Source organism: Rhinatrema bivittatum, chromosome 17 (genome assembly GCF_901001135.1).
Source record: "Rhinatrema bivittatum chromosome 17, aRhiBiv1.1, whole genome shotgun sequence".
Taxonomy (NCBI): Eukaryota; Metazoa; Chordata; class Amphibia; order Gymnophiona; family Rhinatrematidae; genus Rhinatrema; species Rhinatrema bivittatum.
This window is the reverse complement of record NC_042631.1, coordinates 27,619,151-27,644,770: the sequence shown is the minus strand read 5'-3', so window position 1 is coordinate 27,644,770 and position 25,620 is coordinate 27,619,151. Positions and strand designations below refer to the sequence as shown.

The window sequence follows — 25,620 nt, the reverse complement described above, 5'->3', positions numbered from 1 at the left end:
TTTGGGAGTTGTAACCAGAAATCCTTCAGACAAATATAAAGTGAATATTGGAGCTCAGTTTTAACCTCAGATGCCACAATTATTTTCTACATTTAGCAATCCTATTAAGCAAATCGTATTATGCTGCTATTGCCCTAGAAATGGTCTGGCTTTCATTTAAAAACATGAATTTCAGTCTCTAAGAAATAATATGTCAGAATCTTCCATTGTTTAAATTCAAGAAAGAAGTGTATGAGAATAAAATTATAGGGAATATCTGCTCATTATGAAAATTAGCATAAAATTGTTTCATCAGGATGATAGGAGCAGTAGGGAAGTAGGAAAGAATAATCAAGGCCTACAGTTTCCCTTCTGCATAGTCTGTTAATAAATTGTTGCCAAATATAAAATAAGAGATGTATAGGTTAAGAGTGAATTTAATACTTTTGTTTAATATATACACTAGAATTTAAAATACACTCATCTGTCCACACACAGAAACCAAAGTTCATGAATAGTGTGTAAGCCCTGGTAGTCCACACGAACGGGTGAAAATTCACAAGGAAACCTAAGGGTGACATCTAGTGACTTTTATTGGTAGCATTTGACAAAGTCTCCCATGAGAAACTCTTCAGGAAATTAAAAATTCATGGGATAGGAGGCAGTCTGCTACTGGGAGAATCGAAATATAGGGTAAAAGGCCGGAAACAGAGGTTAGGGTTAAAATGGTCACTTTTCCATGTGCAAAAAAAGATGTAATAGAGTACCACAGAATCGCTGTGGGTCCTGTGCTGTTTAAGATATTTGTAAAGGATCTAGAAAACGGAATTCCAAGAGAAGCAATCAAATCTGCAGACAACACAAAAGTATCCAAAGTTGTTAAAACAGCAGTGAGTTGCAAGACTAGGAGACTGGGCAACTGAATGGCAGATGAAATCCAAAATATGGAAAAGCGATGCACATAGAGAAAAATAATCCCAACTATAGGTACACAACATTAGATTCTGTATTGAATTGGGAGTCACCATCTAGGAAAAGGACTCCCCGAGTCCTTGTGGACAATGCATTGACATCCTTTGCTCAGGGCATAGCAGCGGTCAAAAAAGCAAATAGAATGTTAGGAATGATCCAAAAAAGAATTAATAAAATGGAAAATATTGTATTGTCTCTGTATTGAGCCATGGTGCGACTGCACCTTGAGTATTGCGTGCAGTTCTGGTTTCCCCCATCTCTCAAAAAGACACAGTAGAACTAGAAAAAATATGAAGAGGAGGACAACAAAAATGATAAAAAGGTATGGAGTGGGTCTCCTACAATGAGAGGTTACGTAGGCAATGACTCAGCTTGGGAAAGAGACGGCAGACAGGGGACATGACAGAAGTTTATAAAAATTATGAAAGAGGTGGAATGGGTAAATATTAAAAAACGGTTATTTCCCTTTCAAAAGATACTAAATCAAGGGAACACTCCATGAAATTAACTAGCAGATTTAAAACAAGTCTTAGCTCACTATCAAGCTGGGGGATCTGTTGTCAAAGGATGTTATCACAGGTGACCAGCATAGCGGGATTTAAAAGAGGTTTGGACAAATTCCTAGGGGAAAAGTCCATAGCACATTATTAATCAGGTAGACTAAAGGAAGCTGTTGCTATTCCAGGAGAGAGTAACAAATAGATCTACTTGAGGTCTGCCAGGTACTTGTGACTCGGATTGGCCACTGTTGGAGACAGGATGCTGGGCTCGATGGACCTTAGTTTGATGCAGCACAGCATTTGTATTCCTTCCCTCAAGCCTCCAGACCAGTGGTTCCCAAACTCAGGACAGTCATCAGGAAACAGCACCAGGGGGTAAAGTTGCTGTCACCCTCCCTTCCCCTCCCTGGCTGACTGCGCAGATTCCATGGCCCACCCTCATGATGGGCTGCTATTGGTTTGGGGAGTGCATGAGCATGTCCGAGAGCAGGGCAGGAAGGGGTTGAAGAATACAGAAGGGGGGGGGGGGGTCAGGTGATACATGGCTCGCTCCTCTTGCCTCTGGCAGCCTTCCCCCTTCCCAGACAGTCCTGCCCACCCATATCTATCGGGTTTTCAGGATATCCACAGTGAACATGGAGGAGAGATATAGTGATCTCATGTATATTTATTGTGGTTATCTTGAAAATGACTGCTTGTGGGTTCAACAGAACAGGTTTGAGAACCTGACCTGTGCACCAGTTTTACTGCACAGGATCCACAAAAAACCAGGGGCAGGATGAGGGCAAGTTTGAAAGCGATTCACACACATACATTGGCCATTTTATAATTGCTCTCCTTCAATTTGGCTAAAAAAGTAGATGTTGTGAAACACCATAGGCACTTTTATCCTCAATCCTGGTGGACAGGGAGGAAAATAGCCCACAGATTGCTTATTCAACTGCATTTTTCATGCATGTGATTTTCCCTGAAAAACCTACCCACACAAAAAATGGCGGGCAAATGCCTGCAGGTCCTTTGTACCTGTGACAAGTTTCAAAGCCAGGTGCCTTTTTTCTCTTTGAAAATTGGTGCAAAATCTTCAGGTAACAAGTCCTTGTGGCCTTTCTCCCAATGCAGACAGCATAATAATATCGTCCCCGGCAGAGAATTTTCATCCTACCTGTGCAGCTGGAGGGTACTTTTTAACCCACTGTCTCTGCATGTCCAAACCTTTGCTTTAAAAACTGCCCAAGGAAAAAGCAACCCCCCAGATACTTTTCCTGACCAAAACTACATGCATTTATTTATTCATTTGTTCCATTTATAAACCACCCCTCCAGCAAGGGACTCTGGGAAAATGCAAAATGTACACATAAATACACTGCAGTAATCAAACTAAATATAAAAGAAACATAACAAAATAAAAAAGTAATACATACGTATCACTAATCAAACCCAAAACTGTGCATGTAATTTTCTACTCTGACCTAACCCCATCCCAGAACATCTCCGCTACAATGTGGGTGAAAGTATGTGCGTTATGGAATGAGGAGAATATGGAAACAGCCCATAAAAGCAACTGGAGGTAAAGAAATGGGAGTAGGCTTAAGATGAAACTGAAAGATCTATGTTTAATCCAGATATTAAAACTAATTCATTTTCATGTTCTCTCCCATTTATTTACAAAACTTCTACTGTGATTTGTTTTGCTTCTGATTTATTTGCATTGGGCAGATTCATTATGGTTGCAAATGATCAGCAAATCAAGACTATTTCATGTGTGCACTTAGTTCATATATCTCTCGACTTATCCAGAGGGTTAAACAGTGTTAAAAACCTTAGCAATATACTATTGGATATTAATAGAAAATATAACAAATAGCCGATTTGCCTACTTACTACACTGAATTGTATAGTAGAACATAAGATTAACAAAATTGACTCAAAAACAATACAACAACTAGAACAAATATATTACTCCAGTAAAAGTGAAATGTCATCTCAGATGAATGGAATAATGACTCAGATGTAAGAGACTTAAATTCTTCTCTGTGCCAGAGCTCTGAATTGGGCCTGAATAGTTTTTAAGTTAAGCTAATGTCCCTTGGTCTTATTTTTGGACGTCCTTCCCTGTTCCCAGCTGTGTGCATTCAGGGCAGGCTTAAAACTGAGTGAGACATGCTTACAAGAAGGAGAAAGCGAGTCCCTTAAGAAGGTCTAGCTCAAGGGAGAGATGTGCTTCTTAATTCTTCTCCGATGATACTCCCTTTTCAAAGCATCCAAGACAGAGGCTCCTGTACATCAGTGGGAAGAGAAATATCCCCATAAGGTATAAGACTGGGAAGGAAATTGGAAAGGAGGTTAGGCAGGCAGAACCTAATGTGACCTGGCAATAGATGTTCCCCAAAGCTAAAGAATTTATGCTTTTATGAATGTAATTGCAGTCGCGAAGGAAGGTGAAGATCACAGACTTCATAGAACCACCTGGATCCTAATGATAGAGGAGTGTATCTGAGGACAATAAAGGTGGAGGCTTCTACCTAATGTTCTAGCATGACCAGTAGTCTGAAAGTTGATTTCTATGAATGCTGGTAAAAGCTAACATGCTTTGGAGGAAGGTTTTAGCTTGGAAATGGAAACTGAGCTGCAGAGGGACTCTTTCCAGAGTTCTGAGGATGATGGGGGAGAAATTTAATGCAAACTCCACCCCAAACCATGAAGAGCTCCTGTAATTCCAAAAAGCTCTCGGCAAAATAAGCATAAAAATGAACCTTTGTTGTCATTCCTGGAGGCAGAGCTGTTTCCTGGGGGCTCCTGTTTATAAACAAGCTCACTCAGCCAAAATCTCAAAATCATTGTTAGGACAGATTAAGTTCTGTACTTTTCTTCCTTTATTTAAAATCTTATATTCCACAAACTTCTATAAAACTATACTCAGCGCGGATTACATAGAAAAACAAACAAACATAAAATATTTCAAATATTACACACCATATAAAACACTGAAAGCAATGGACATACTAGTATGTTATACACACCATATAAAACACTGAAAGCAATGGACATACTAGTATGATATACACACCATATAAAACACTGAAAGCAATGGACATACTAGTATGATATACACACCATATAAAACACTGAAAGCAATGGACATACTAGTATGTTATACACACCATATAAAACACTGAAAGCAATGGACATACTAGTATGATACCATACACACCACATAAAACACTGAAAGCAATGGACATACTAGTATGTTATACACACCATATAAAACACTGAAAGCAATGGACATACTAGTATGATATACACACCATATAAAACACTGAAAGCAATGGACATACTAGTATGTTATACACACCATATAAAACACTGAAAGCAATGGACATACTAGTATGATATACATACCATATAAAACACTGAAAGCAATGGACATACTAGTATGATATACACACCATATAAAACACTGAAAGCAATGGACATACTAGTATGATATACACACCATATAAAACACTGAAAGCAATGGACATACTAGTATGATATACACACCATATAAAACACTGAAAGCAATGGACATACTAGTATGATATACACACCATATAAAACACTGAAAGCAATGGACGTACTAGTATGTTATGAAACATATTGTGCCAATGCAAACTTGTTAACATCATCCATAAGCATCCTGGAAGAGCATTGTCTTGACAACTTTCCTGAACTTGTTAAATGTCTGATTCCTCCCTTAAATCTTTCAGAATAAGAAAAGACTTTGTGTTGGAGGCCACCTATAGTATGCCTCTCACATTCACATGTGAGGCAGAAAATATGGCCCTCAATGCCAGATGGTGATAGGGCGCACTATGCTTTATGGGAGGAGTGCCTTTCTGCTCTCAGAAGCCACTTTTGCTTACAGAACTCAGACTCATGTATAACCGACGTAGCACTCAAACTGGTACTTGGGCCCTCCTAGCCAGTTCAGTATTTAGAAAATCCCTAATGAATATACATACAAATATATATCATGCATACAAAATTAGCAATATCCTGAAAACCTAGCTGGTTAGGCTGGATAATTGGCTTTAGTATCACTAATGTGATCTATAGCATGAATGAGGAACGAGAGTTATTTGGAGGAGAGCAGTAGATGCAGATCATTCACTTCCATCAGTTATAAGAAAGCTGCAATTTTGTTTCATGCTTCTTTATTTTGATGTTGTATGCTTTGTTTATAATTGCTTATCTATGAGAAAAATCAATTAAATCAGGGTGATACATGTTTTGTTTTACAGTAATGACAAGAATTATAGAGGTTCTTCGGCTTAAGAGACTGAGACAGTCGGTAGGTCGTATGGGGGTGGGGGCAGGAAAGGGGGGAGGGGGGGTGGCGGCAGCTGGGACAGGTCAATGGCTCATATTTTCATTTGGCCCCACACAGGAAGTATGCGGATGCATGGAGGTGGTGCCAGCAGTTAGCAGCTCCTCTGTTCTTTCTCTCCATGGGAGGGAGGGTGGCAGCAGGTCACTTCAGATATTGATGCCTCATTTTCCTTCCAACAGGCTCACTGGGGATGAGAGGGGGAGAGCAAACAGTGGCCTGGGGATAGCATGACGACCATTTAGGCACGGGCCCTATTCGTCCTCACAGTGCTGCCCCTCCCCCAAATTTTGGCACTCTAGACAAATGCCGAGTTCACCTAATTGTGAAATCCACTTTGTCCATTTGTTTATTTATTAAGCTGTACCAGCAGTAGCACATGCAACCCACCTGCAGCACAGGTGCCTCTCACATAGGTGCTGGCAGCATCAGTCACTGCACATGCACAGAGCCCAAAATCAGGCTGCCCCCCACCTAATACAATCTTAACAGGCAGCAGTTATAGCAGGCGGCAAGATTTTCACAAACCCATAAAAATTTGTGGATTGTCTTGGTAAAGGATTTCTCATCAAACAAAACTTGCAGTATTATTTACCTGCTTTGGCTTCCTTTCACTGGGCTGAATTCATAGCAGCACTAGTAGAGATACAACTCCTCTCTCTCCCTCCCAGCTTTCTAATGCAATTTCTGAAGTTAAACTTTTCAAGGGCCAAAACCTCCTAATAGTAAGCATACCATAATAGTAACCAAACTCTGGGGTCAGGAGGAGCATGAGGATTCTGAACGGAGTATTGTTTTCAGATCCACATAATCGGGAATCCACGTGCAAACCGTGGACACGTGCAGGAATGCAGAGCCAATGCAAGAGTATTAAGCACCTGAGAAGATATTTTAGCCATTTATCCTCCGGCTCCAGGACATGATTAGCACGAGCAAACTGCCTGTGAACTCGATTTCAAGCATTGGTCCACTATAAAATAGTCTACAAGGTCTAACCCATATGCATGCTTTCCACTCTTCTGTGCCAGTGGTGAAATCAAGTTTGTGATCTCTCTCTGATAAACATCCCAATAAGAAAAGATTGTTTTAGAGATAATCTGACAAGTTGTTATGTTAAAATAGGTTTCTACTCTGCTCATCTTATGTCAAAACGCCATGTTAGGTTTTTAGACTGAACCACTGAGCTCCAGCTCTCAGAAAAGGAACATGCTGTCTCCTATTGATGACATCATCACCTGCTCTGGCCTGCAGAAAAATTAATGCTAATAAACTATGGCATAACTCTTCCCCGATCATGCACGTTAGGAATACATTATATTAAAGAATATCACAGATTTTTCATTACCAAAAGATGCAAAATTAAAAAAGATGTATTGCAGAAGGAATAGGAGTTGTTTATTGCGAAGATGTGTTATTGCAGGCAATAGTGCTCGGTCGGTTTTAGGCAGATGCCATGGTAGGTTAAGGGCTGATACATAAGAGCATAAGACATGCTATACTGGGTCAGACCAAGGATCCATCAAGCCCAGCATCCTGTTTCCAACAGTGACCAATCCAAGTCACAGGTACTTGGCAAGCACCCAAACATTAAATAGATCCCAAGCTACTATTCCTTATTGATTTATAGCAGTTTATGGACTTCTCCTCTTGGAACTTATCCATACCTTTTTTAAACCAGTTATACTAACTGCACTAATCACATACTCTGGCAATGAATTCCAGAGCTTAATTGTGCTGGTAACATATGAGCTACTGTGTCTAATTCATGCTCTTGATCTACGTAATATGAAACAAAAAAATAAGGAGATGCAGCTTACGATTGTCTCCAGCAGATGCTGCTATTAAACCATTTATAACTGCATTCCAGTGAATGGTCTATTGGAAAGCTGAAAAATAATAAAACTAGATGCACCCTCTTTCTAATAACTAAAACTGAAAAATAATAACACAGCTTTCCTGCAAGATACATGCAAATTTAGGTGATTAGACTCTCAGATAAGGGAAAATGCAATGCAAGTCCTATTTCTTGATTTATTATCATTGGCCACAGCTGTTGCACAACTTTTTACTTTTTTTCTTATTAAAATCTAAATCTATCTTTTTTTCCTTTTCTCACTTAAAACAGTCCAAGAGAAATACTTCCTGTCAGAGTACTGATCACCCGATATTATGGGTTTGTGTTTTGAATTTGATCTGTGTCAGGGATAAACGTTCTGTGAGGTATTCTCATCCTGTTGCTTTTAAACTGAAAGATAACAGATTCTTCTTTGTTTGAACCTACCTTCGTTTTACAATATAAAGACTGATTATTGGTAAAGAGGCCCTCAAAAAAACCAAGCTGACCTGCTATCCCTGAGAGCTATAATAAAGTGCTAAGCACCCGCAGAAGCAGTAAGAGACTTTTGTGTTACAATTTTCTGTGTAAATAGAGGCTTGGCACATGACAAGATAATGACAGTTTTCTACCCCAGCCTAAATCCAGCAGGAACGAATGCCCCTTCCCATCGGGACAAGCACTTGTACCCACTCAGCAGAGGACGCTTTTCAAAGACTCGCATCTACCTGCCTAGTTTTCTAAATTTGATGAAAAGATTTGAAAATTGTTATCTAGTAAATCAGATGAGAGCATTTCATAGCCAAAGAGGGGTAGGACCCACTCCATGACCACTTCCTGAATGTCCTCTCCTTTGAGGTGGCCGGAGAGGATGACAAGAAAAGGCTTGGACCAGAGCGGTGAGGCCGGAGCTACTCAGTTTAAATAATCAGGAACTTTAATTAATTAATTTGACTTACATTCCGCCTTTTAGGCACTTCAAAGTGGATTTTTCTTTTTTAACGCAAAGGTGATGCGCAGGCAGAGTGTGGCCTTGCGCTCACACACTTCCTGTGTGATTAAGAATGCTCAGCTGGGATGCTGTCAGGATACCTGCACACACCTTGCTGTGTCTCCTTCCTCTCATGCGGGAGAGTCACCTTCTAACCAGCCGCGACTTTTCAAATGCACAAAAAGCACACGATGAGAAGATAAGGGGAACCCTCTACATGTGTATAAATAGGGGTATTTATTTAGAATACTGTTGAAAACATTCTTGCCATTCACACGGTATAAATATATAAAGTTAACATTTGGCACAACACACCAAGCCACATTAAATATTTAAACTTTTTTTTTTTTGCAGTGAAACTCTTATTTACAATTATACAAAAAATTGTATTACAAAAAGTGGTCCACAACCTTATTTTTTCTTTTTTTCAGGGGTATCAGTAACAAAGTGTTGACTCAGATTCATCACTCACAATTCAACAAGTTTCAAAAGTTTCATTTTGCAATTATAACTAACTCAAGAATAAAACTTCCCTGTTTAGGAAGCACGGAGTTGATAAGAATGAATACATTGGCTTGTACACAGATATTTTACAGTCAAAAAGACACATTAAATTAGCATTAGTTTAGACACGAACCAATAAATAATGAATTGAGAGTAACTAGAAGCATGATACAGGATTGAAAATTGGATTCTCCAAGAACTGTTTGAGGCATTTTAGAACTGGAAAAGAAACTTGTCTTCAGTCTGGGTGAGGAATTCGTTTGCAGGTGTTTCTGTGCTCACTTGCTCTGTGTTTGTGTTTATAACACTTGGTAGATAGGATTGCTGGTGTCCTGGGGAAGCTGGGTGCAGGCGGCAGGGGAAGGAAGGGGGGCTCCGGTTCCGCTCTCGCTCAGTGTCGCCCCCTCCTGCGGAGAGCAGGGCCTACCCTCGGTTCCGCTCTCCCCCGTAGGCAGTGCGGGACAGCTCGGGTTATCCGTGGAAATCCTCTCCACGATGCTGGAGAGGCAATCCAAACTGGAGATCACCGAGCTCTTTCCATGCCTTGAATCTGTAAAAAAAAAAAAGATGAAAGGGACATTGGTGAATGCTTTTGGTCCCAAATATGATGAGAAAGTATCACTGCCAGTCCTTCTAGTGTGCATGAGTTTGTGCACAGATCAATAAAACAGATACGGGGCCCTGTTTGTATCTATGCCTATGTCACAAATCTTTTGTAAAAAGAACCCAATCTGATACTAAAGGAAATATTTTTAAAAAATGAAGAAAAAGTAAACAAAAAATGCAAAATATCTGACCATGAAGGATGACTTCTATAATTAAATATCCCTCTTGAAATAAACCTGAATATGCTATAAGTTTAGATATACTTCCTTTTCCAGATGTCAACTTAAAAATGTTAGTTTAATTTTTTTTTAAAACAGTATTTAAAATTGAAATTTGCAGTTGATGAAGGAAGGCCAGCGAGCTTTTGGGCTGTGGTATTTCCACTGCCTTGCCCTACATGTATCAGCCTTCTCGATCTGCCCTGCTTTAACCAGAGCCAGAAATCCTTTACTCTGGACAGTGCTGAACCCATGCAGGGCACACACTTAGGGAAACACCAAGCCCCCCTTATCCCGAGAGGAGCTCGCTCTCTCTCAGTTTACAGTGGTCTCCTGTGTGTTTTTGATTAATTGTAAATATTTGTGGCTGTTTAGACATATTTATGGTGTGCTTTGTCTGTGGGGACACATGTTATAAATACAACTGATTTGATTTTTTTTATCACTTGGGTTCATATAATGTCTTCATCTGGTTTAAGGATGCAAAAGTATTGGGACTCAATCGAAGACAATGCATTTGTATTATTCTGGCTTTCTATTTTATATATCGTGCCACTGCCATGCAGAATCAATCACATGGCTACAAGATCCTTATCATTTTATTAGAGAAAGTTTAGAATATAAGCTTGAGCATTGGGTTGGTTCAAAGGGTTTTGGTTTTTTTTTTTTACCCCATAGGAACACAGGAGGAAGCTAAATTGATTCTTAACCTGGGTCTCCAGGTTTCAGAGCTGGGTGTTCCATCCCAGGGAATAAAAATCTGCCTTTGCTTTGCACACCAACTATGAGTAACTATGCAGATACTCACCATTTGGTGTTTCGGCATAGTAGCTGCTGTCATAGCTGCTCCTTCTCCTGGAGCCACATGGGGATCTACTGTAATCCAACTAGAGATGGAAAGAAAAGAAAAAAAGGAAACAATGAAAGTTCAGATTTTGCAAGCACATCCAATGAGTGTATTAAAAGAGATAGAGAAACACAATCTGGCCAACCAGTTCTTTTGCCACTAATCACCTTGGAAGAAGGCATCAGATATATGGTTGCTATACAGAGAAGGCAATCAAAAGTCATTTGCCACATCCTTCAGTTACCATAGACTTTTCTGGTTATGATAGACTTTTCTAGTATGGCTTTGGTAGTCTTGATATGCATTTACATTTTCAGGCCCTATGCTTCAAACAGCTTAGTTACTTGTACACTCTTTATTTGTGACTGAAACATCAATTCTATACCATTGTCCTTACACTGAATCCAAATGTTGATCTCCTGTAATAATAATAACAACAACTCTTCTGCCTTAGGCTAAGAGTCTGTTTCACCTTAGCACAGTATCTATGGAGAAGCCTCTACAGAGCCTCATACTTGATTTACCAACGCTTAGGTTTCTGGCTGAAAAAAATTAATGGGTGATATTTCTATCCTTGAAAAGAAATCTGTGAAAAACGGGCTGCCCGATTTTAAATTTGGTAATTTCGGTTCTTTAAGAACATCAAAACTAACTGCATCGTCATTCCACACGCTGAACATTACTTCTATAGGGGCACCCCGGGGTTCTCTCACCCTTAGAGACTGAGACGTCATGATTGGTTCCCAGAATTTGTGACACGCTTGGAGCCGAGACAAATAAGGGCTTTCCCCTCTCATTGCCAAAGCAATAAACTGGCTTCGTTTCGTAGCAGCAAAGTGCTCCTTTGCCACCTTCCCTCCTCACTTTTGGAAGAGCTGATCGTCGTTGGGAAGATTGGATTTTCCTGTCCTCCCTCTCTCCTTCAATCCCATTTCTTCCCCTCCCCTCTCCCCACTCACCATGCCATCAGAGCAGTTGGAGCGGGGGCTGGAGGCGTCCGACTCCCCACTGTAGTGCTCCAGCACGGGGTAATAGCTGTCGTCCTGGTCGCGCAGCAGGGACTGCAGGCTCTCGATGTAGCGGATGGCATTCCGCAGGATCTCCACCTTGGGCAGCCTCTGGTTGGGGTTGGCCGACGTGCACCGCTTCAGGGTCTCGAAGGCCTCGTTGACCTTGCTGAGCCGCCGCCTTTCGCGCATGGTGGCGGCCTTCCGGCGGTCGGCGTTGGTGGTCTTCCTCTTGCAGGCTTTGCACGCCCAGAGCAGGCAGCGGCCCGCCTGGTGGTGGCCGCTGGGGGCGCGCACGTGCTCGTCCTCGCTGTGGTGGTGGTGATGGTGGTGGTGGTGGTGGTGATGGGGGTGGTGCTCCTCGGGCTTCAGCAAGCCCACGTGCACCAGCCGGGGATCCAGATCTTCGAAAAAGTGCATGTCCGACGTGTTAAAGCAGGGGTCATCGTAGAAGTCGTCGGTGGCCGAGAAGGAGCAAAGAGAGGTATCCGTTATCTCCATGTCTCGCAGGGGGTGCGACAGCAAGTCCATGAGCACCGGGGGGGGGGAAGCGAGCCGCAAAAGGAGGACGGGAGCTTCTCTAATCTTCAGACGTCAGATGTGCCCGGTGCTGCAAGGGATCTCAGCGAGCTTTTCTCTCCCTCTGCGTCCAAGCTTGCAGCGGACAGGGGGGGACTGTTTTCTGTGCAGGACTGGCTGCCTCGGAGCTCCCTCCAGTCGGACATCCCCTTTCACTGCCCGCTGCCTTCTCAGCCACAGCCTCCGCCGTATTTATCCACGCGGTCGCTGGGGGTGCGTGGGAGGGGCTGCCCCACCCGCCTTCCGACGCCCCCCCTTACTCCTGCCGCCCAATCAGAACGTCCGCGGAGGGCAGGGACCGCGACGGATCCGCCTCCGATTGGCCGCGGAATTAAACCCCGTCAGGAAAAACCGGGGAAACTTTTGCCAATGTCAAGCAAGGGGACGAAAAAAAAAAAAGACTGGGCATGGAACATTAGTTATATTTTATTTTCTTTTATATTTCTTTTCCACGAGCACGCTGATTCCTCCGCCCCACACTTGTTCTAAAACACATTTTGGTTTTGATTTGCAAACTATACGTCCTCTGAAGTAAAGGTGGTGGTCCTTGGGATTTTTAAAGCTACGTCAAACTGGTCAGTGTCTCAAACTTTCCTACGGGGCAGTCACAGATCTTTTCTATTAATAGGCTGCAGAAAAAAAAAAATCCTCAAGTGTTTGGAGGTCCAGTAAGAAAATAACCCCAGCATATTCGTTTGCAGGAAATTCAGATTGTGCACTGTTCGGGGCAATTATCTGATATTCGTTTCATTCTGTTATTTTCTTTATTAATAAAAAACAAATATTCGTAATTTCATAAATCAAATTGATCCTTTTCGGCGTTTCATTTAATATTTGTTTCCCATTACTAGGCAGATATTTTATCAAAAAACATTTCTGAAAATTTTCATAGTCTCGGGTTTCTCATTCTTTTATTTTTTATTTAAATTGACTCCTTGATACCAAACATGAAAGTTATGTGTTGTTGTTTTTTTGACAGCCGTTTTCTATATTGAAAATAATTGTAGTAAATTTAACAAAGAAGGAAACAAACATAATTAAGTGGGGGTTGTGACTTTTCTTCACAAATCAAAACAGTAATATTTTACTGAATTTGTTTTGCTTTTTTAAATAAATTCTGTATATGTACATTTCAGGGGGACTCTATAAGATAGAGTATCAGTTTCTGATATATTGATATCTAGAACGATAGATCTAGCAAGCAATCAATATAAATATGGATTAATATATAGGCACATTTATTTCGTTTGTCAGATCTACTAGTAGAGGCGTCTTTTATAATTATCATACAAAAATCCCCCCATATCAACATTTATGAAAATTCATGAAACACACCAAACATGAGAATTTATTAAATATACTAAATAGTTAGAAAATGTTATTCTGAATGCAGGAAAGATAATTCGTGATTACAATATTTCATTCGAATATAACAATTTTTATAAGTTTAATTACCGTTTATATTGCGACTCCATGCTCGTATCTTTTTATAAAATATCCAGCCAAATAGATATTTAAAGAACTATCAGTTTATAAAATAAGGTATTATTTCTAAATGTATCTATTTTTAAAAGATTTAGCTAGAATTGTGAGAGTTTGGGTAGTTCAAATCTGATAACTGCGCTTTGAAGATATTTTAAAACAGTTCAAGGAATTACTGATTTTTATTTCTGACTGTATATATAATCTTATCATAGGTGTCAATAATTTAGTTTAACTGTAATTTAGATTCCGATGCTTCGCTTCCTATTTTAAAACAATTCCATTTTAACACAGAAGAGATAAGAAAAATCATTGATATGATATTTTATTTAAAAAAAACCAAATACGTTTAAAAATAAGCAATAAAGAAAAAATTACATAGAATGTCAGAACTGTCAAATTACTAAAGTATCATTAGCCTATGTCTGTTCTCAGTACTTTGGAGTTTCAGCAAAGCAAATTCGATATTTTAATAATTATGGTCTCCCAAAATAAAATGAATAGAAGCATTCACGGATATGTCGAAATAGTGCAATTTTCATCTAACATGTTCATATACCTACCACGCAGAATAAGACTTTTTAGGAGAATATAAACCGAGACTTCAAAGATCGGGGGGAAAGGGGGCAGGGCAGGTTGAAATCCCACTGCAGTCTAAAACAGAAATTGGATTTTTCTCTCCCCTCAAATACACGTGGGAATGTAATAAAAGGAAAGCCCCACGTTATTTGTATAAACTTCCTCCCCACTGTTCCTGGCTAGGTGTCTAAAGAGGGTGAGGGGGAAGTGTTCGCGTTAATCTCCTGCCTTTCACAATTAGGGACGCTAATAAACCGAAGCTTGTCCTTTTAAACCACACGAAGACTCATTATTAAAGATCTGCCACCTCCCAGCAAAATGCCCCATTAGAGGCACATCAAAGCCTCTTGGATTCCTGACATAGGTGGTTCTTATCACTTTCGGGGTGCGAACTGCTTGCCGTAGCTGCGAGGGGCGGGGAGGGAGCCGGAATGTAGGCGGGGTTAGCGGGATGCCTGAAGTGACAGCCAGACGCAGGTAGATGGCGCTAAAGACCCAACAGAGCTGCCGGGGAGCAACGGAACGTCAGCCGGGAGAAAAGACGACGAACGGAGAGAAGCCTTCAGCTACCCCGCCAGCAGCAGTGTCCCGCAGCCCGGTGTAGTTTCGGGGGGGAGAGGACAGTCCAAGATCATGCTAGAAAACATTACAATTACCCCCCCCCCCCGAACTATCTCGTTGCATTTAACTCCGAGACGACCATCTCGTTGTCCAACAGCACAAAACTGGAATGCACCCGGTAGGGTGCATTCAGCTAAGGGAGGCCTAGCAGGGCATAGGGGTCCTGCTGGCACTAACTGAGAGCCAAAGTCGAAATCATGGCGATGCTGGAAGGGAAAAGACAGTACTCGGCAGAGCTGAAATCGTACTGCACCAACACATTTCTTCAATGCTGGGGAGGACGCGAAGTTTAGTTGGCAACACTGGAAACGCCTCTGTGTGACAGCATCAAAGTGAGTCAGTGACCTACAGTGGCCTCGGGAACAAGGACTCCTGTCCCCAGAGGTGGAGGCAAGCATAATGTGAAAGGATGAATAGAACAGATCGAAATAAAGCAGCAAAATGGAGAAAATTCCATGGCAAAGCAGATAACTGTGTTCGGTGCTATACAAGGTATGTAAAATCGAAGAGAAACATTGTATGGCAATTCCTCTTTAATAGCTATCCAGCTACCTCAGGCGTGGAATATACAAATCCATCCACGGTGGGTACCTTAAGCATGCCCTAGCTTAGGTAAGCAGAACCGTAAAGAGGTTTTCCGGCAGACTAGGTGTGCACCACTTACATATTTCATTCTGCTATCGTTGCAAGAGGAAGTTTGCTTTGCCTGATTTGAGAACTAATTTCTTGTACCCATGGATAAATACTTGATACCTCAGCTGTCTGTTGACATTGGGGACTGTGAGTCTGCCCAGCTTTTCAGTGTAAAATTTACACCTGTTAGAAAATATTTACTTGCTTATAAACTAGGAGGAGCCCTGGTACATGGAGTAGAAAGTTTGTTGTGGCTCTCTGAATCCATAATTTTGTAGAAGTTCATTTTATTCAGTTTCGTCCCCAACACACACGTGCGCAAGCTACGAAAAAGGTAAACACTGGTGAAATGTATCTGTCTCCCAAGTTCTCCCAGAAAAGAGACAAGCAGGGGGGAAAAAACCACTCACTGACCAACGTTTACACTATAACTAGGGAATTTATCAGTTATTATTATAATAAACAGAAGTGGGAGAAAAACAGTAAGAAAAAAAAATCACTTTTTTCCCCTCTGATTTTAGCCCAGTTTTGTTTCTTATAATAAACATTGATAAATTCCCAGGAAAAATAAAACCTGCAAAGGTGGCCCCAAAATATAATATGAATCCTAGTACTCTTCATAATTTGGGTGGGGTTAATAAACATTTTAGAGATTAGTTTAAAACATCTATTTATAAAACTCATGTAATTACAAAAATATATTTGGGAGTGCAGTTTGACAAGCAGCGTTTAGAAGAAATGCATAGGAATCAGGCCATGTGTAGAACTGCCCAGGCCCTGTTATACCCTTCCAATTTCTAATACTGGCGTTATGCAAATATATTTATTACATTTTACATGGATAACCACAGTGTATTGAATAGGAAGGATTTTACAGCTGAATCACAGTGTGCAGCTACCAGAACGGAGCAAAGTGCCCTATAGTGCCCTATTTCTCAAATGTTTTGGGTCACATCTTCCTCATTTTCTTCTTTATAATACTTTTATCCAAACAGGTGTAAAATTATTATTATTTTTTTAATTGCAATACAATGTACTGCAATTAAAGTTACATCAATCAAAACATCTTGCATCCCCCTTGCTTTACCCACTAGGATCCATTCCATGGCCCCTGTGATTAAGGAGAGAACTTGCTCCCCAGTTTCGGAAAGACCACTGTACCAGATAGGATCATGCTTTGTACATCTTCATTGTCGGTCAGAGACTCAGCCATGCAACAATGTGTATTTCTTTTCTGATTGATATGTAACAGTGCATTTTAATCATTTATTTTCATAACGCTGCCATTTAGACAGGCAGTCTGAAGTATAGATAAAAACACCGAAAAAAGATTGCTACGATGACTTCTACAGCATGTTCTGGCAAAGCCCCACGAGAAAGACTTTGAAGCAGCGGCCTAGTGCTTACAGCAGCAGACTGAGAACCAGGGAAGCCAGGGTGCAAATTCTGCTTCTCCCAGCGAGGATTCCTGTGACGTGGGCATCGCTTCATTCTCTGTTGCCTCCGTTACCAGCTTAAATTGTAAGCCCTCTGTGGCCTTCAGCACAGGTTCGGAAAGGTAACTACATCCAAAATGTAATAAATGAAGAGTTCTCCTTTTTTTTTTTTTCCCATTGGATTCTAGGTGTTAGCTTTCAAGGAGTTCTGTTCTGCTGTCACCGCAGAGAAATCTCCATGGGTTTGTTATTTTCCCCCCTCCTTTCAAGAAAGATGAGAGCAGGCTGAAGTGAGGTGCTCGGATCCCGCACGGTGACAGGTGTTTTTGTCTTTTTGTGGCAGGACTTCCACCACTGTTCCACGGAAATGCTTAGTCTCTGTTTGTTCAGCCCTCCCCTGGACGAGATTTATCTCTATTAACTCTAGGATTTCTTCTCCAGTATCTCACGCTTAATCCTGGTGCACACCATAGTTCCGATCTACCCAGGGAGTTTCCCCATTTTCCTCGGTAGGGAAATTGCATACCACATCTAGCTCCATGTATAGATACAAAATACAATGGGCCTGATTTTTTAAAGTATTTACATGCTTAAAATTGGGTTTTAGTCAAGTAAGTGGGCTTTTGAGAATTGCTACAAAATATGCCATTGAACTGTCCATAGGATTTACTCGCATAATGCCCTTGACTTGAGTAAATGGCTTTTGAAAATTGCTATAATAATATGTTACATTTACCCAATTTCCTCCCTTGTTTCTTGGGTATAAGGAGTGCTATTTACTGCTTTGTTCTTCAGCAATAATACATTTGATCCAGGCATATTTTGCGGATTGAAGATCATCTGGTTTAAGGACCTGGAATGAAGAAGTGTCAGCCCTCAAGAGAAGATATCCCTTCCACTTGTCACCATTATTATAATGTACAGCATTCAGAGAAAAAAGGGACACGTTTTAAAAATGATTTTTGTTTAAAGAAACATGCTTTTTTAACTATCTATTAAAAACTCACAATTATAACCAGTCATAAAAAGGAATGTTTTTTCTGTTCTATTGTAACAAGCATTATTCTCTGATTTTGATTATAATATGATCAATTGCTTATTTTGTTGAACCATTGATACCCGAGTGGGCTGACTTTCGTAATGTCACCTAGTTTGAGCAGAAAGAAAAACATTTCTGCACAGTTAGCTTATCTGTCTAGATTCAACTCATTTTTAGGAGTCAAATAATTCCAGGCACCCACACTTGGAAAGATTCTCAAGATTGTGGAAATCATAATAAAGAGATGGCAACATTTTTTTTAATAGACAATTTGTGGAGGCATTTGGAAGTGCAGATGAAATATTCCTTATTTTTTCGTGTAGCATGCAAAGTATATTACAAAATATTTCACTACTCTATCTGGTAGAAAACCCCATTTACTACAGTGAGACTCTTAAAGGGTCTGTGCATTAAATATTTCCTTAAATCAATATGGAGCACACTAAGGGCCGGATTTTAAAAGCCCTACACGCATAAATCCAGAGGATTTACGCTCTTAGGTGGGGGTTATGCGGGTTGAGCCTATTTTAAAAATGCCTGGCGACGCACTTAAAGCCCCGGGACGCATGTAAGTTAAAAGACAGGAAACAAAGAGGAGGATTAAATGGTCAATTTTCTCAGTGGAAAAGGGTAAACAGTGGAGTGCCTCAGGGATCTGTACTTGGACTGGTGCTTTTCAATATATATATAAATGGTCTGTAAAGGAATACGATGAGTGAGGTTATCAAATTTGCGGATGATACAAAATTATTCAGAGTAGTTACATCACAAGCAGATTGTGATACATTACAGGAGGCCCTTGCAAGACTGGAAGATTGGGCATCCAAATGGCAGATGAAATTTAATGTGGACAAGTGCAAGGTGTTGCATATAGGGAAAAATAACCCTTGCTTTAGTTACATGGTGTTAGGTTCCATTTAGGAACTACCACCCAGGAAAAAGATCTAGGCATCATAGTGGATAATACTTTAAAATCGTCGGCTCAGTGTGCTGCAGCAGTCAAAAAAGCAAACAGAATGTTAGGAATTATTAGGAAGGGAATGGTTAGTAAAACGGAAAATGTCATAATGCCTCTGTATCGCTCCATGGTGAGACCACATCTTGAATACTGTGTACAATTCTGGTTGCCGCATCTCAAAAAAGATATAGTTGTGATGGAGAAGGTACAGAGAAGGGCAACCAAAATGATAAAGGGGATGGAACAGCTCCCCTATGAGGAAAGCCTGAAGAGATTAGGGCTATTCAGCTTGGAGAAGAGACGGCTAAGGGGGGATATGATAGAGGTCTTTAAGATCATGAGAAGTCTTGAACGAGTAGATGTGAATCAGTTATTTACACTTTCGAATAATAGCAGGACTAGGGGGCATTCCATGAAGTTAACAAGTAGCACATTTAAGGCTAATCAGAGAAAATTCTTTTTCACTTAACGCACAATTAAGCTCTGGAATTTGTTGCCAGAGGATGTGGTTAGTGCAGTTAGTGTAGCTGGGTTCAAAAATGGTTTGGATAAGTTCTTGGAGAAGTCCATTAATGGCTATCAATCAATTAGGGAATAGCCACTGCTATTAATTGCATCAGTTCACCAACTGAAACGTGCAAGGGAATCCTTATCTGGTGGTTATTTTGTACGGAGGTTTTTCTCTAGGGTAACCGATTTACAGTTATCCTTTTCTTTTCCTCCGTCTATTATTCTTTTATTATTTTCAAAAGTATTTCTGTTTTTTAAATTTTGTTTTTTCTTTTTTACTTAAAATCCCTTCTCCCCTGCTGCTTTTCCGACCCACTCCAATTTTTATTTCATACTTATCAAGGTCGCCGCCTTTATTGGTGTTCATGGGTATGGAGCTGCATGTCCTTTCGGCACTGTGTGCCTGCTTCAGGGACTGCGGGAGAATTTACTGTGTCCTATATAGGGTTCACAGCATTCATGTTACTCTTCATAACTTCGGATGTCAAACGTGCGCGTGAACCCTATATAGGACACAGTAAATTCTCCCGCAGTCCCTGAAGCAGGCAAACAGTGCCGAAAGGACATGCAGCTCCGTACCCATGAACACCAATAAAGGCGGCGACCTTGATAAGTATGAAATAAAAATTGGAGTGGGTCGGAAAAGCAGCAGGGGAGAAGGGATTTTAAGTAAAAAAGAAAAAGAAAAAACAAAATTTAAAAAACAGAAATACTTTTGAAAATAATAAAAGAATAATAGACGGAGGAAAAGAAAAGGATAACTGTAAATCGGATACCCTAGAGAAAAACCTCCGTACAAAATAACCACCAGATAAGGATTCCCTTGCACGTTTCAGTTGGTGAATTGATTAAGAAGGGAAAGAGGTTGGTTAGTGACTAATTAATTGCATCAGTAGCATGGGATCTTCTTAGTGTTTGGGTAATTGCCAGGTTCTTTTGGCCTGGTTTGCCCTCTGTTGGGAAACAGGATGCTGGGCTTGATGGACCCTTGGTCTGGTATGTAACGTGCAGAGAGAGAGAGACTATCTATAAGGCCCTTGTAGTACTTAGCTATTTATGCTACTATAGGAGGCCCAACTAGTAACTCGAGGTGAGGTTTAGGTATTAGTGTAGGGGTTAGGGGCCACTTTGACATGCAGAGTGAGACGTACGAACAGAACAGTGCTCTCTTGTGAAGATTTGATGTCCTTCAGAGTGAGGAAACTCCCACAACGATGAGATTTGTACAATGTTCTCTCAACCTAGCTTATAGATAGTCTCTCTCTGTCTTCACCATTAGCAAACACTGCTGTCCATGCTCTTTTGTAAATCTCCTATGCACTTCAAATTGATCCATTTTTTTTATGTTGTCCCAGAACAAGCTAGGTTGAGAGAACATTGTACAAATCTCATCGTTGTGTGGGTTTCCTCACTCCAAAGGACATCAAATCTTCACAAGAGAGCACTGTTCTGTTCATATGTCTCACTCTGCATGTCAAAGTGGCCCCTAACCCCTACACTACTACCTAAACCTCACATCAAGTTACTAGGTGGGCCTCCTATAGTAGCAAAAATCGCTGCTTACTATGGTGCCACCCCCAGAGGTTCTCTCTCTCATATATTGCCAAAGAAAAAGGTGTAGTTATTTTCGGCATCAAAATTGTGCAATATCGTGTTATGGCTTCGCACTTTGCGAAGGCAGCCCACTTTTACAAAAATCCTCCCCTTTTAAAAATTAGCATCGCACCATGTGTTATGGTGCTTTTTGCATACATTAAGGTGTTTTTTTGCATACGAAAACGCCATAACGCGAGTTGAAAAATAACCCCCAAAGTGAAAAGCAGGCAAAAAAGTCTAAGTTACATAAAATGTATTTGTTTTTGTGAGTGCTAAGAAAATATGCATATGTGTAAAACAAACAGCAGACTACATAATGTGTGCAGTGATAGGACTATGCTGGAATCCCGTATCATAGAAACTCACTTGTATAATCACATACTGTGCCAGCATTTCAAATTTACCAGTGAGCAGCTATTTGAGCACAGTTGCTTCTTGCACAGTAAACCATGGAGTAACATGTGACCAGCATCAAGTTGTGCAATTATTCTCCTTCTTTTACATGAAGATGTATTTATGTGTACAGATGGGTTGCGAGGTGTCTTATGGCACTTCACAAGTTTTACCATAGAAAAATATCCCTCTATAAAATCAAACCAAAATATTTTAAAAGTAGTAGCCTAGCTATGAATTCAGTAAGATTTATAGTGCTTCAAGATTTTCACCATAGAAAAATATCTTTCTATAAAAATCAACCTTTTTATTTTTCTTATCATTTTTACAGTAAGATTTATAGCGCTTCCACAGTTTTATCAGAGTGAGCGGAGAAGTAGCCTAATGGTTAGAGCAGCGGGCTAGGACCCAGGGGAAAGCCACTTTACCCTCTGTTGCCTCAGGTACAAAATTTCCCCAGGAGTCATCATTCTGCTATAAATATAGTGGAATGATGGCCCGCGGGAAAAAAAAAAGGGGCGGGGAGGGGCCACAACCGCTGTGGTTGTGGCCGGGCTGCACACTTTGGCCACCATAGTGCCACGGGAAAACTCTTCAGATTCGCACAGAAAACAATGAAGTAGAAGATTTCCAACCTTTAAAAGAGTTCTCATTATGCCTTCATCAGACAAGCCCTTTCAATGACCAAAGCGTAAACCGATCCAGATATTTGTGTAGATTTGGGCCCCGTGAAAGCAACTCTCTGCGGGGAGTCGCAAAGGTTTTTCACGTAACAACAGAACTAGGTCAGTTTACCAAGGGTGCCGGGGCCAGTCTGGCGCTATTAGAATCACCAGACCTGGATGTTCCAAAACTCTGAAGAATTCTCCCTATCATGGGCCATGAGGACACATAGGGCTGCTCCTGATGGCCAACTCTGGACCAGATATTCGAGTCCGGATGAATGACTGCCCCCTCTTTCGCTGAAAGATTTCTTTACCTTTGATTTTTGTTGGGTGCCATGAGATCTATCAATGGAACAACACATCTGGCTACTCTTTCCTGAGGAACTAAGGGAAATAGCTTGGCCAGTGAACAGCCTTAAAATTCACTTCTGCAGCTACTCACTCTGGTTCAATCAAATCTTACACTGACTTATTAAGAGTGAAGGATTTAGAAGGCTAATACTTATCATAATGGAGTCCTCTGCCAAACTGGAGGCCTCGTCCTTCCTAGCCTCTGCAATATTCAGCATACACAGGTACTGGGAAATTAAGGATGCAAGCTCTTCCTTAAGGAAAAGGCGGACATCTTAGAATTGCCTCACAATTTGGTTCAGTTCATCCGAATCATCACACTTGAAAATAGTCTCCAGAATGGGTATCTCCCCAACAATCTCATTAGTAAACACTAAAGCTAAGAATTTATTTAGTCTTTCCGCGACGGCCTTAACTTCTCTAAGTGCCCCTTTCATCTAACGGTCCAACCAATTCCCTCACAGTCTTCATGATTTGGATACCTTATTTTAAAAAGTTTTCTTTATGAATTTTTGCCTCTGTGGCCAACTTCTTTTCAAATTTTCTCTTAGCCTGTCTTATTAATGTTTTACATTTAACTTGCTGATACTTATGCTTTTTCCTATTTTCTTCAGATGGATCCTTCTTCCAATTTTTGAAATAAGTTCTTTTGGCTAAAATAGCCATTTTTCACTCAACGCACAATTAAGCTCTGGAATTTGTTGCCAGAGGATGTGGTTAGTGCAGTTAGTGTAGCTGGGTTCAAAAAAGGTTTGGATAAGTTCTTGGAGAAGTACATTAATGGCTATTAATCAAGTTTTCTTAGGGAATAACCACTGCTATTAATTGCATCAGTAGTTTGGGATCTTCTTAGTGTTTGGGTAATTGCCAGGTTCTTGTGGCCTGGTTTGGCCTGTGTTAGAGACAGGATGCTGGGCTTGATGGACCCTTGGTCTGATCCAGCATGGTAATTTCTTGTGTTCTTATGCCGGCAAACGTTTGGCCTTTCTTCCACTTTTCTTAATGCATGGAATACAGCTGGACTCTGCTTCTAAGATGGTATTTTTAAACAATGTCCACACCTGTTGTATACCCTTAACCTCTGTAGCTGAACCTCTCAGGCTTATTCTAACTATTTTCCTCTTTATATCATAGTTTCCCTTTTGAAAGTTTAGTGCTAGAGCTGTAGATTTACTTATTGCCCCTCTTCCAATCATTAATTCAAATTTGATCATGTTATGATCACTGTTGCTAAGTGGCCCTACCACTGTTACCTCTATCACCAAATCCTGCATTCCACTAAGAATTAGATCTAAAATAGCTTCCCCTCATCAATTCCTGAACAAATGACTGCTTCATGGAGTAATTGATTTCATACAAGAACTTTCTCTCTCTAGCATGTCCTGATGTTACATTTACCCAGTTAATTTTGGAGTAATTGAAATCTCCCATTATTACTGCACTGCCAAATTGGTTAGCTACCCTAATTTTTCTTAGCCTTTCATTGTACATTTTATCATTTTCGCCAGGTGGATGGTAGTATACTCCTATCACTATACTTTTACCCAACACACACACGGGATTTTTACCCATAAAGATTCTACTGTGCATTTAGTCTCTGGCAGGATCTTTATCCTGTTGGATTCTATGCCAACCTGGACATAAAGTGGCACCTCTACCAAACTGATCCTCCCTATCATTGTGATATAATTTGTACCCTGGTATAGCACTATCCCACTGATTATCCTCCTTCCACCAGATCTCTGAGATGCCAATTATGTCTATCTCATCATTCACTACTATACACTCTAACTCTCTCATCTTACTTCTTATACCTATAGCACTGACATACAGACATTTCAAAGGGTGTTTTTTGTTTGCATTAACAACCTGCTTTTCAGCTAACAGGAATAATTTTGAATCTTTTAGCTCAGGTGATTCTTTACTTATTGGCATATGGGCTACTTTTGCTTTTATTGGAACCTTTCTGTTGGGATGCCCTAACTCTCCTGTTTCATTAGTATCCTTAAACCTTCCTCTGAACCATGCGTGCTGAGCGACTGTCGGCTTTCCCCTTTGTTCTAGTTTAAAAGCTGCTGTATCTCATTTTTAAAAGTTAGCACCAGCAGCCTGGTTCCACCCTGGTTAAGGTGGAGCCCATCCTTTCGGAAAAGACTCCCCCTTCCCCAAAAGGTTGTCCAGTTCCTTACAAAACTGAATCCCTCTTCCCTGCACCATCGTCTCATCCACGCATTCAAACTCCAGAGCTCTGCCTGCCTCTGGGAACCTGGGCGTGGAACAGGGAACATTTCAGAGAACGCTACCCTGGAGGTTCGGGATTTCAGCTTTCTATTTAAAGGCCTAAATTAGGTTTCCAGAACTTCCCACCCATATCTTAGTGCCCACATATATCACAACAGTCAGCTCCTCCCCGGTACTGTGAAATCTATCTAGGTGATGCATGAGGTTCGCCACTTTCACACCAGGCAGGCAAGTTACCAGGCGAACCTCACATCCACCAGCCATCCAGCTATCTACCTTCCTAATAATCAAAACCAACTATGACAGCTGACCTATCCCCTTCCCTTCTGAGAAGTAGCCCTGTGAGACTCATCCTTGGTGTGAGAGGACAATGCACCTCACCTGTTGCTCCCTTTTCCAGATCATTTAAGAATATGTTAAAAGCACCAGGCCCAGTGCAGATCCCTTTCTTTAAAATCAAACCACAATTGTTTTTGGAGAAGTCACAGCTAAGAACTTAGTAAGATTTATAGCAGTTTACAATTTTAATCATAGAAAAATATCCTTTATAAAATCAAATCAACAATTTTTAGATGCAGTAGCTATACGCTCAGTATAGCTTGTTTGATGTTAATAGAATGTCTTAACTTATTGTAAAAAGTATATTTATTTATTTTATTTATTTAACATTTTTATATACCGACCTTCATGAAAGAAATTCATATCAGATCGGT

The 25,620-nt window shown here is 40.6% G+C and overlaps 2 protein-coding genes and 1 long non-coding RNA gene across 4 annotated transcripts in view; 2 read left to right on the top strand and 1 right to left on the bottom strand.

The window, feature by feature from the left end:
- Positions 1 to 25,620, top strand: part of SERGEF (secretion regulating guanine nucleotide exchange factor) — a 656,301-nt gene that overhangs the window by 443,478 nt on the left and 187,203 nt on the right. The window lies entirely within an intron of this gene.
- MYOD1 (myogenic differentiation 1) lies at positions 8,863 to 12,581 on the bottom strand. Its single transcript, XM_029582889.1, has 3 exons — positions 11,777 to 12,581; positions 10,779 to 10,857; positions 8,863 to 9,696 (listed from the first exon to the last, which is right to left on the bottom strand). The coding sequence occupies exons 1-3, from the start codon at positions 12,353 to 12,355 to the stop codon at positions 9,446 to 9,448; spliced, it is 909 nt and encodes a 302-aa protein (XP_029438749.1). The 5' UTR covers positions 12,356 to 12,581; the 3' UTR covers positions 8,863 to 9,445.
- Positions 15,011 to 18,200, top strand: LOC115079369. Its single transcript, XR_003853267.1, has 3 exons — positions 15,011 to 15,577; positions 17,010 to 17,276; positions 17,950 to 18,200. It is a non-coding gene; the product is annotated as an uncharacterized LOC115079369 (long non-coding RNA).